Below are 12,048 nucleotides of genomic sequence, written 5' to 3' on the forward strand. Positions count from 1 at the left end.
ACCATTCTTCAATGGATACAGGTAAATCATCAATAATCAACCACGACTTTGGTCCAATAATGTTAAACACGTTATAACCTAGTATGAATTTCAGGTCTGGCGCTATAGTCTTTATTTTATCATAGGACTCTTGCCATATACTATAGCAATAGTAGATGTTTTTCGTGTTTTCTAAAAAAAATGTATCGCCATTTAAAATTATTTTTGATAAAAGTGTTGTTTTGTCAGACATTGAAGATCCACAATGAAATAATATGAATGGTGTTTTAAATTTGTAAATTTTACTCTTCTCGCTGTCAAAATACAGTTGACATAAACTAACCTCAATCTATTGAATTGATCTATAACAAAATGCAAGGTTTCTTCAACATACAAATTTTTTAATTATATTTCCATTAAAAACTACTGAAACACATTTACATAGACATTTAAAAAAGCACTTGGAAATACCACCAGGTGGGGCGGCCAGAAGGTATGGCTTCCACTTCGGTGGGCAAGGGCTGGCTGCGGACCGGGTTGAAAGGTATGAAACATAAAATATTAAAATATAAAGCACTTTTTAAAACAAAAACGATTCCTCCTTGCGCCAAAAATAAATAAAAATAAACAATATAAGTAAACAAATAAAAACACTATAAGAAAACAATGGTTTTCGACAAAATTTCAAACTTAAAGAATAAGTATACTGTCGATGCAGTAGTACTTGACCTTGGAACTACGGAGAGTTTACCAAAACATTTTCAGGTAAAGCTGCTGCCAAATTTGACACTTACTTATATATCTAAAGAACCGCCTTAATTGGTTTCTTGGATTGTCTTGATTGGTCAAAACGATAATAAGGGTTTTTCATTTTAAGGTAACAGCATGAGTAAAGCAGATAGCACTATTAACGGTTTAGCAGAATACTGTGCTATTTTTCTTATTCATCGTAATGACTGTTTAACGGTCGGGAGGTTTGTCAATTTAGAAGGCGAGGGAATTCTAGTCTCTTCTAATCGTCTTATATTTACTAATGAGGAGGCTAATAAAGGGCAGGAAGGCATGGTCGTTTCTAATCGGTATATACTTCAATTTACAAAAGGTGAAATCTGCTCCTGCAATTTATGTATAAGCTCCCATGGTTGAGGATCCTTACTATGCAAATTAAGTCGGGACACCTTTATAGAAAAAAAGTCGAACCAACACACAAAATGTGCCCACAAACAAAGTTAATGATGGTTTATATGCTTAAATTTTAAGCTGAAGTAAAAAAAAAAAAATGCTATTGATAAAAAAAATAAATCAAGTTTCAATCTGCTATCAGTTAGCTTATCGTTTTAAATTCGATGCGCAACCCCTAAGATCTGTAAATCGAAAGCTGGCAGGATTCACACATCCCTTGAACTATCCAGAGTTGGATATAATCAGAAAGATACCAGTTTCATTTAAGACCTATTTATTATTAAAATGAAATAAAAATATAATAGTGGATAAAACCTTTATCTATGGCAGTAAAAAAAAAACAAAAAAACAACAACAACACACTTGAGTAGCCTATCAACAAGGCTTTATCCAGGAAGGGTGTTTCACCGTTTTACCCCCCCCCCCTCCCACCAGTTTTTGTCCGACTCGTGAAAACGTACTAAAATGTATATAAAAATATGTGATTTGTAATTTTTTACCCCCCCCCCCCCGAAGAAAATCCTGGTGTTTCCTGAGGAAAGTCCAGTGAAAATCGTGGTGAAAGTCCGAGTGTTTCTGCTTCGCATTTAGAAGCCTTTATCAACAGAAAAGAAACGAGAAAAAAACTAAATTACTCAGTTAACACATGCTAGAAAAACTGCAGGCAGCGCAATAGCCTAAGTTTCCAATATTGCACTGCCTAAGTAAAGAATGATGTTGGCACAATGTATTATTATTATTATTATTTTATTTTTTTGGTTTGTTTGTCTTTAGACCAGGGCAAGGAGTTTTCGTTTCCACCATTTCCCCAAATACACACAAACAAACTTATGAGATAGCTATTTTGTTCAACATAGTTAAAATGGCCCGGAAATTATGTCTTAGAGGATGACAACCCCCCCCCCCCCAAGAAAAAAAATCCTCAAGGCAATGGTTGTAGGTTATGCCCTGGGGACATATAAGGTTTTATAGAAAACGGTGTCGTAGAAACTTCGTATAGGGCTAATTGAAATGAAAATTGAGTGGGCTAGTGCTCTTTTTAATAGTCAAAAGTGATCAGAGGGCAAATGGCCCCTCCCCCCACCCCAAGCCCATCATTTCACCAAAATCTTCCGAAATTTTGATATAGCCATTTTGTTCAATATAGTCGAAAGGTCTGAAAATTATGGATTTGATCATGAGCCCCCGCCCCCCCCCCCCCCGAACAGCCCTCAAGACACGGGTTGTAAGTTATGCCTGAGGCATATAAGGTTTTTATAGAAAGTACTGTCATAGAAACTTCAAAAAGGGCTCATTCGACTGGAAATTGAGAGGACTAGTGCCCTATTTGTTGGTCAAATCACCCCCTCCCCACGCCCATCATTTCCCCGAACACTTCGAAAGAAAATTTAGAAATTTTCATTTTGTTCTAAGTAGTTGAAAGGTCCGGAAGTTGAAAAGTTGAAATTATGTCTTTGAGGATAACAAATCCCCCCAGCCCTCAGGGCTAGGGTTGTATGTTCTGCCTTGGGGGCATACAATGTTTTTATACAAAGCGTGGTCATACAAACTTCAAAAGGGGCTCATTGGATTGGTAATCAGAAGCTCTAGTGCCCTTTTTAAGAGTCAAAGTGGTCGGAGGCCAGCTACCCCTCCCATACACACGTTGTATTATCCCAAAATGTATCTATATAGACATTTTGAAATAACCCTTTAATTTAAAATAGTCTAAATACCATATGACAAGGCTTTTGGGGTTGAATCTAACCCCTATAGCCAGGGAGCAAGAGTTTTAAGCTATGCCAGGGGGCATTTAAGGTTTTTATGGAAGGATAGTTGTATAAAATATAGAGGAGGCTCATTAAGTCAAAAATTAGAAGTTCTAGTTCCTTTTTAAATCATAAATGATTGAGGACAGCAAGTCACCCCTCCCCCCGAATACTCCTCTTCACGAAATGAATTTGATTAAATTTGCGAGATAGCAATTCCGTTCAAAATAGTCCAAAGAACATATAAAAATGTCCCTAGAGTTGATTCAACCCCCACCCCAGTGCCCTGAGGATAGGGTTATAAGTCATGCCCTGGGTGTATATAAGGATTTTATGGAATGGGTGGTCGTACGAAACTCATTTGATTTGAAATTGGAAACTACAGTGCCCTTTTTAAGAGCCAAAGATTTGAGAGCAACAAGCCCCTCCTCCCACGCTCATAATTTCCCCAAGGATATCCAATTAAAATTTGAAGAAATTTTGTTCAATGTAGGTGAAGAGTCAAGAGAGTATGTCTTCGAGGAACGCAGCCCTGCCCCCACAGCCATCAGGGCAAGGGTTTTAGGTTATGCCCCAGAGGCATATATGGTTTTTTTATGGAAAGGGAATCGTATATACTTTAGAGGGACTCATTGCATTGGTAAACTGAATTTCTAGTGCTCTTTTTAAGAGTCAAAGTGATCAGAGAGCAGCTACCCCCCCCCCCCCCGCACATCGTTTTTTCCCAAAATACATGGAATAGAATTTTTGAGACAGAAATTTTATTCAAAATAATCCAAATATTATATAACAAGGCTTTAAGGGTTGATGAAAACCATCAGAGCCTTGAGGTGAGAGTTGTAAGTTATGCCAAGGGGTTTTTAAGGTTCTTATGGAAGGGATGGTTGTTCGGTTTTTTTTTGTTCAGCCTCTTTTTAAGCGTCAAAAACGATGGAAGACATTTAGCCCCCCCCCCTTCCCGGCAACCTCTCTTTTCAGCAAATGCATCTAATTGAAATTATGTGGTAGCGATTGTGTTCAAAATAGTCGTCCATAAACGCATATAATAATGCGTCTAGGGTTGATACAACCCTTCAGCGCCCTGGGGATAGGGTTGTAAGTTATGTTGTGAGGGCATACAAGGTTTTCACGGAATCGGCGGTCGTATAGAATTCATATGGGGCTCAATTGATTTTAAATTAGAAGATATAATGCCTTTTTGAAGAGTCGGAGTGATTTAAGAGCAACAAAGACCCCCCCCCCTCCCCGCGCTCATCATTTTCATTAATACCTCCAATCCAACTTTAGAGATAATAGTTTGTTTATTGTAGTCGAAAAGTCCGGAAATTATGTATGTGAGTTAGACTACCCCCCCCCCCCCTACAGCTCTCAGGGCAAGGGTTGTAAGTTACGCCCAGGGGGAATATAGTTTTCTTATATAAAGAGTGGTTGTATGTGCTGTGGAGGGGACTGATCAGATTGTTAATCAGAAATTCTGTTGCCTTTTTAAGAGTCAAATTGATCAGAGCTCAGCTATCTTCCCCATACCTACACAAACACGTAGTATTTTCCCAAGATACATCCAATAGATATTTGGACAGTCCTTTCATTCGAATTAGTCCAAAGATCATACCATAAGGCTTTAGAGGTTGATAAAAACCACCAGAGCCTGAGGGCGAGGGTTGTAAGCTATGCCCTTAGGGCATTTAAGGTTCTTATGGAAGGGATGATTGTATAAACTTTAGAAGTGGCTCATTTGGTTGAAATTGGAAGTTCTAGTTCCCTTTTAAGAGGCAATAGTGATGGAAGTCAGCTAGCCCCTCCCCCCAAACTAGCCCTCTTTTCACCAAATGTATCTGATCGAAATTGTACGACGGCAAATTTGTTTAAAATAATCCAAAGAATATATAAAAAAACTCCAGGGTTGACACAACCCCTTTTAGTCCTGGGGCAAGGGCTTTAAATTGTGTCCTCGGGGCAAATACGGTTTTTATGGAATGAGTAGTCGTATTACATTCGGATTGGTCTCATTTGATTTTAAATTCGAAGTTATAATGCCCTTTTTAAGAGTATTAGTGATTTGAGAGCAATCCCGCCACGCCCATCATTTTCCGTAAGAAAAATCCAAAATTTTTTTTAATTAATTGATATAAATTAATTTATAACCCGTCAAAAATGCAAGGCATGGCGATGGAGTATAACAAAAGATAGAAAATGAAACGAAAAAAGCACATACAAAAAACGGGAGCAAATATGTTCAAACCAAAACTCGAATAAACCAAACAATCAAGAAAAGTAAACCAATCCAAGGGGGGTAAACCTCTTGAATGAATATTACAAATAAAATGATAAAAACCGAGCTAAAAAATAAGCAAACTAGCACTAAAACAAATCCTCATTAAAAGTTATTACACCCTGAACTACCAAACAATTCTCTTGGTTTATTATTCAGTAATATATATATATAAATATATATATATATATATATATATATATATATATATATATATATATATATATATACATATATATATATATATATATATATATATATATATATATATATATATATATATATATATATATATATATATATATATATATATATATATATATATATATATATATTAAATATATATATATATATATATATATATATATATATATATATATATATATATATATATATATACATATATATGTATATATATATATATATATATATATACATATATATATGTATATATATATATATATATATATATATATATATATATATATATATATATATATATATATATATATACATATATATATGTATATATATGCATATATATATATATATATGTATATATACATATGTATATATATATATATATATATATATATATATATATATATATATATATATATATATATATATATATATATATATATATATATACAAACATATACATATATATATATATATATATATATATATATATATATATATATATATATATATATATATATATATATATATATATATATATCTTTTAGTATATTTTTAACATGAATTTAAGAAAGAAGGAGTTAAAGTAAAGTATTGAACTGATGGTAAATAGCTTACATCTTGGGGCGAGAAGAAAAATATTTAGGGAGAAGGCAAGGGCAACATATGCCCCATTTGTGAAGATATGGATGACACTGTGGGTTATATAATAGATGAATGTGGATAATTGAGTGAGTTGCAAAAGAAGGTATATGTAGGGTGTAATATTATGAAAGAGGACTGGCGAGTATGGTGCAACATGAGTATTTTGTAAGTTTTGTCAGACTAGTACGATTTCTCAGGCTTGCTATGGAGCAAAAAAAAAAAAAACAGATTTTTGTAATTTTTAGTAGAATTGTTTTTTTCGTTTTGTCTTGCCACTACGATAAAGGGCATTTAGAGCAATAAAGCTATAAATTTTATTATTAATAAGAAATTGTTTCACCCCCTCCCTCCTTCTTCCTTAAGTTTACACAATATCGTCTAATAAACAACAATTTGTGTTCAAAACTCGCAGTTTTGATGGATAAGCATTTTTTGGCATCCAAATTTTTCACCAAACTTTCTTATCACGGTTTCTTTCAAAATCTTTAGCAGTTATACAGTTTCAAGCAATAAGCTCTCTTTTTCTTCTAATTCATAAAACGTTGTCCAATCAACAACTTCAGGCCTAACAAGCCCACAACATCTTAACTGAAAAAAATCGATACAATTTCTTACAAAACCCCTGGCAAAAGGACTTGTTCCATATCTCCTATTAGAATCAATAAAATGTAAATATCGTCCTTGATTGATTCTTTCATTAGTGGTCATGGACATGCATATGACCTGATACAATTGAGACACTGCCAGACCTCCAACCCAAATTGAGGGAATTATAGCACTTCCAGCAGTAAGAGATACGAAGCCATTACATCTGACAGCAGCAATTATAGCTGAAAAGAGAGACACGTTTCAACCAATCAAAACACTTGTGCCAGATAGTACATTCAATCACAGGAGCATGTTTAAATGACCAATAAGAACTTTTACTGAAACTGACCGATTAAACACCAAAGCCATATACAAAAAACCTGGTTTGACCATCTTATTAGGCTCTTATGAACACCAAAATTTGCAGTTTCATTAATATAAATTTACTCAGGCCTATTTGTCATAGGTCGCAAGATTTATATATATATATATATATATATATATATATATATATATATATATATATATATATATATATATATATATAAATACAAAAAAGTCCAGATGGCTGAAATTGTATTCCGGGGTCAAAAGCAAATAACAGAGCGAAGAGTTCTACAATAGGTAAGCTTTTTGAATCGTGGTTAAAATACCTTTTTGAATGCTTGGATGCTGGTCTTAATAAGGAGGCTTCAAAAAAGCAATAGTCTTTGACCATAAAAAGACTTTGAGACAAGTTTACTCAGGCCTATTTGTCATAGGTCGCAAGATTTATATATATATAAAAAAATAAATACAAAAAAGTCTCAATGGTTGAGATGGTATTCCGGGGTCAAAAGCGAATAACAGAGCGAAGGGTTCTACAATTGGTAAGCTTTTTGAATCGTGGTTAAAATACCTTTTTGAATACTTGGATGTTGGTCTTAATAAAGTACGATTCATAAAAGGAATTGTCTCTAGCCATACTCATGCAATATTTGATGCGATAAATAATGAGTCAAGATCTACTGGCTCCTGATTTAAACAATTTTAATTGATATACACGACCATTTGACAATATTTTGCAAACTTCTCTCTTTCAACTCTCGTTATTGGTGGGTTTCCCCAGTTGAGGTTAAGACTTTTAGATCCTGATATTAGATCCTGGCACCTAATTCTGATTGCTTTTCTAATCCAATTTCTCTTGGCCGTGGATATAGACAAGGAGGAGTTTTATCCCCTTGTATTTTTAATCTTTGGTGGAGTGTCTCCGTTTACTATCTACACCCCTTATCTCTAAGGGATGGGATGTGTTTTATATAACATATGCTGATGATATTGTTTATTACTACTACTACTAGCAACTCACTGCAGGACCAGACCACCTGATGCCAAAATAGCTACGCAAGCTCCTCCTCCATCCCAATCTATTCAAAGCCTCTATCTTTACATTGTCTCAAGAAGTTCCAATTTCCCTTCAATCTTTCTTCATAACATCCTCCCAACCCATTCGGATGACCTGCTTTCCGTTTGGCCCTAGATCGTTGGCCGACCAGGGCAATCTTTAGCCATCTGCCATCCCTCGTCCACAGAACGTGTCCTAGTTCATCCTTTCTCTCATGACCCTTGAAAGCAGGATTAAATCACACTTTCGTTCAGCTTAATGTTTGAAATACAGTTAGTTAGATGGGTACCCAAAACAATCCATAGACAAGTTCTCTGGAAAGCGTCTATTAAATCCTCCTCCGTTTTTCGGAGCACCCACGCTTCAGAGCCATACTTGACCAATATAATCACTGGAACTTCCAATATTCTAAACTTCGTCCACCGATTTATCTTCCTGTACTTCCAAACTTTTATGTACCCTGCAAAATCCATGACAGATTTCAATGACTTCAATAATATGAAGATTGCAGCTTGAAATTTTAATAACGTAAAAATATAACTATCGAATTGACATTTTGTCTGACGAATTCAAACGCTTTGAACTGGACTGATTAGGACTTTCAGACACTCAGGCAGGAAGGACGAGGTGCTTAGGCAGGGAGTAGGGCTCAAGGTAAAAAGGAATCTGCTAAGTGTTATTTAGGTTGGAAAGGTATTAATAATACCTTCACTTCACTTATTGACCTTCACTTATACCCAGTTTTATAGACTTCGTCATCTTAATATCCATTTCTAAGCCTATTCTTGTACCCTTGAACTCTCAACACCTTCAAAAATTAATTCGCTTAGCGAACATTTTTATAAAGGATGCCCAAATCATCGGCATAAGCTAAGTCTAGGAGAGTTTTACTCCACCATTCGATTCCGTGTTTTTCCATAGCCTTTTGTGCTCCTTAAGACAAAGTCGATCAAAATAATCCATATAGATAGAGATAGAAAACAGCTTTGTTTTCAATTGTTAATCTAAGAGTGTTAATTTGGTCGACGCATCCGTTCTTCTTCCTAAACCCATACTATTCTTCTCTGAAAACATTATCTAAAGCATCTCTAAGTCTGAAAATTATTGTCATACTAAGTAATTTGCTTCCTACAGAAACCAACCTAATGCCTCTATAATTACCAAACTAACTCTTATCACCTTCCTTATAGAGGGGTTTTAATTTAAGTTTTCATAAAATTGCTAGGTACTTCCCCATTTTCAAAAATCATATACACAATCTTCAGTAATTTATTCCCAGCTTTACAACAAGCATATTTAAAAAACTGACTTACCACACTATCAGCACCAGGGGTTTTATTACTTTTTAATCCTTTTAGCACTAGTATTAATTTTTCCTCACAAAATAAATCTTCCTTCACTCCGGAGGTATCACAAACCTTTTCATTCTCTCCTATATCTTTTCTTGTAGCTCTGTCACGACTTAAGACTTTTTCGAAAGTTCTGCCCATCTCTCCTTAACTCTCTCCTCATCAATGATGGCGGAGCCGCTCCTACCTTCAACTAGGACAAGTCCAGATTGACTGTTACCTCTAAATTTTTTATACAATATTTTACTGTTATGCTGTCGGGCTGATCTTGCAGATCTTCAGCAATTTGATCCATGGCCTCTACTTCGCTGCTCCTTCATTCATATATTTATGTTTTAACCCCTTTCTACAAATTCTTCTTATTTTCATATGATCTATCATGCAAATATTTTTTGTCAAATTCCCCCCTTCTCTCAACTAAACTTAAAGCATTGTCACTGATATTCTTAGCAACGTTCCCAACTTTCCTCCCAAAGACTCCATCTGCGACTTCACAAACTATTCTCCTAAAATTGCTCCATTCATATTCTCCATTGCCAAATTTTAGACTCTCCACTTTAGTATTCAACTGGTCCTGAAAAGTTTCTCTAAAACCCTCATGGTGGAGTCTACCAACGTCACAACTTCCCGGAAGGTTGTTACCCTTCCTAAATTTCAACTTTAATTTTCCCTAAATGCTACTAGATGGTGATCTTTGCTTTTCAGATCAATTAAATTAAAAAAACAAGTTTTTTTAACGGGAAGAAAGGAGCGACATTAAAACTTAAACGAACATAAATTACTTCGTATATGAAAGGGGCTGCTTCCTCATCAACGCCCCACTCTTCACGCTAATGTTTGACTCTTTCTCTTAATTCTACTTTTTCAAACAGTAAAAAAATTTTAGCGTAAAGAGCGGGGCGTTGATGAGGAAGCAGCCCCTTTCATATACGAAGTAATTTCTGTTCGTTTTAAGTTTTAATGTCGCTCCTTACTTCCCGTTAAAAAACTTGTTTTTTAAATTTAATTTCTCAGCGTTTTTGAATCCATGCATGTCTTGATTTTAGCTCTCCGCAGAGGAATAATTAAAACGAAATTTGTATATTTTTTTTTTGGCTAAATGGCTTTCTCATAATTTTTAATCGAATTATTTTGAGAAAAAGAAGAGCGAGGGAGGAAGCCTAGTTGCCCTCCGATTTTTTAGTTACTTAAAAAGGCAACTAAAACTTTTAATTTTAGCTAAAGAACTTTTGTTAGAACTTACTAAAGAACTAGTTTTGTAAGAACTAGCTAAAGAACTCTTAAGCTTACATAAAGAACTTTTGTATTCTCATGTTTTTATTACATATATGAGGGGTTTTGCCCCCTCGTCAATACCTCGCTCTTTACACTAAAGCTTAAATTTTGTCCCAATTCATTGAGAATGACCCCTGAATCACAAAAGCCATAGAATAAATAGTTGAGATTACTAAAAATACTTTAGCGTAAAGAGCGAGGTAGTAGGAGGAGGTGAACCCCTCATATGGGTAATAATTTCTGTTTGTTTTAAGTTTTAATGCTGCTCCTTACTTCCCGCTGAAAAAAAAACTTTCTCATATTTATTTTTTCATTGTTTTTTTTTTCAAATAATGCTAGTAAATCCTGCGCTCCCTTCAGGAAAATTTTATTCCCCCATGACAAAATCCTCGATGTAAAGTTCCCTCAGCATATCCCCCTCTTCTCAACCCCTCCCCCAACCAAAAAATCCCCCTGAAAACGCCTGTACACTTCCAAATAACCATTACTATATGTAAGCACTGGTCAAAGTTTGTAACTTGTTGCCCCTCCCACGGCGACTGTGGGGGATTAATTCGTCCCCAAAGACATAGTTATAAGGTTTTTCGACTACGCTGAATAAAATGACTATCTCAAAATTTTGATCCGTTGACTTTGGGAATACAATTAGCGTGGGAGGGGGCCTAGGTGCCCTCCAATTTTTTTGGTCACTTAAAAAGGGCACTAGAGCTTTTCATTTCCGTTAAAATGAGCCCTCTCGCAGCATTCTAGGACAAATGGGTCGATACGATCACCACTCGAAAAACAAAACAAAAAACAAACAAACAAATAAACACGCATCCTTGATCTGCCTTCTGGCAAAAATACAAAATTCCACATTTTTGTAGATAGGAGCTTGAAACTTCTGAATTAGGGTTCTCTGATACGCTGAATCTGATGATGTGACCTTCGTAATGATTCTATGACTTTTAGGGGGTGTTTCCCCCTATTTTCTAAAATAACGCACATTTTCTCAGGCTCGTAACTTTTGATGGGTAAGAATAAACTTGATGAAACTTATATATTTAAAATCAGCATTAAAATACGATTCTTTTGGATTAAGACTCCATTTTTTAGAGTTTTGGTTGCTATCGAGCCGGGTCGCTCTTTACTACTGCTCGTTTCTCACGAACTGTTTGATAACAGTTTTCGGTTTACCATAACATAATCGATAAGGCTAACCGTCTTATCCTTATGTTAACACCATGTTAACTTATGGGTGATTTAAAGACCCAGTACTGTATTGGTGTTATAACTAGATTTCTATTCCTACAATTATGCAACAGATCTATACTCGTTATTATTTTCTTTTCCTAGATTAAATTTGCCTAGGCTATGATACCATGTTCCTGTAGCTAAAATTAAAATTCATCCGAGTCATTACTATTCCCATCAGTCGGTTCTACG

The 12,048-nt window shown here is 35.0% G+C and overlaps 2 protein-coding genes across 4 annotated transcripts in view; one reads left to right on the plus strand and one right to left on the minus strand.

Annotated features, from left to right (window-relative positions):
- Nucleotides 1-1,125, plus strand: part of LOC136031539 (uncharacterized) — a 29,414-nt gene extending 28,289 nt beyond the window's left edge. Inside the window, exon 3 of the mRNA XM_065711208.1 lies at nt 857-1,125. Within this exon, the coding sequence (XP_065567280.1) occupies nt 857-1,125 (269 nt within the window). The remainder of the gene's footprint in view (nt 1-856) is intronic.
- A 4,816-nt stretch (nt 1,126-5,941) lies between these two features.
- LOC136031499 (palmitoyltransferase Hip14-like) overlaps nt 5,942-12,048 on the minus strand; it is a 106,400-nt gene continuing 100,293 nt past the window's right edge. For all 3 annotated transcript variants that reach the window (XM_065711157.1, XM_065711156.1, XM_065711155.1), the window contains one exon: nt 5,942-6,857. In XM_065711157.1, coding sequence (XP_065567229.1) covers nt 6,520-6,857 — 338 coding nt within the window. In that variant the 3' untranslated portion in view covers nt 5,942-6,519. The remainder of the gene's footprint in view (nt 6,858-12,048) is intronic.

This window comes from Artemia franciscana, chromosome 9 (assembly GCF_032884065.1).
Source record: "Artemia franciscana chromosome 9, ASM3288406v1, whole genome shotgun sequence".
Classification (NCBI taxonomy): Eukaryota; Metazoa; Arthropoda; class Branchiopoda; order Anostraca; family Artemiidae; genus Artemia; species Artemia franciscana.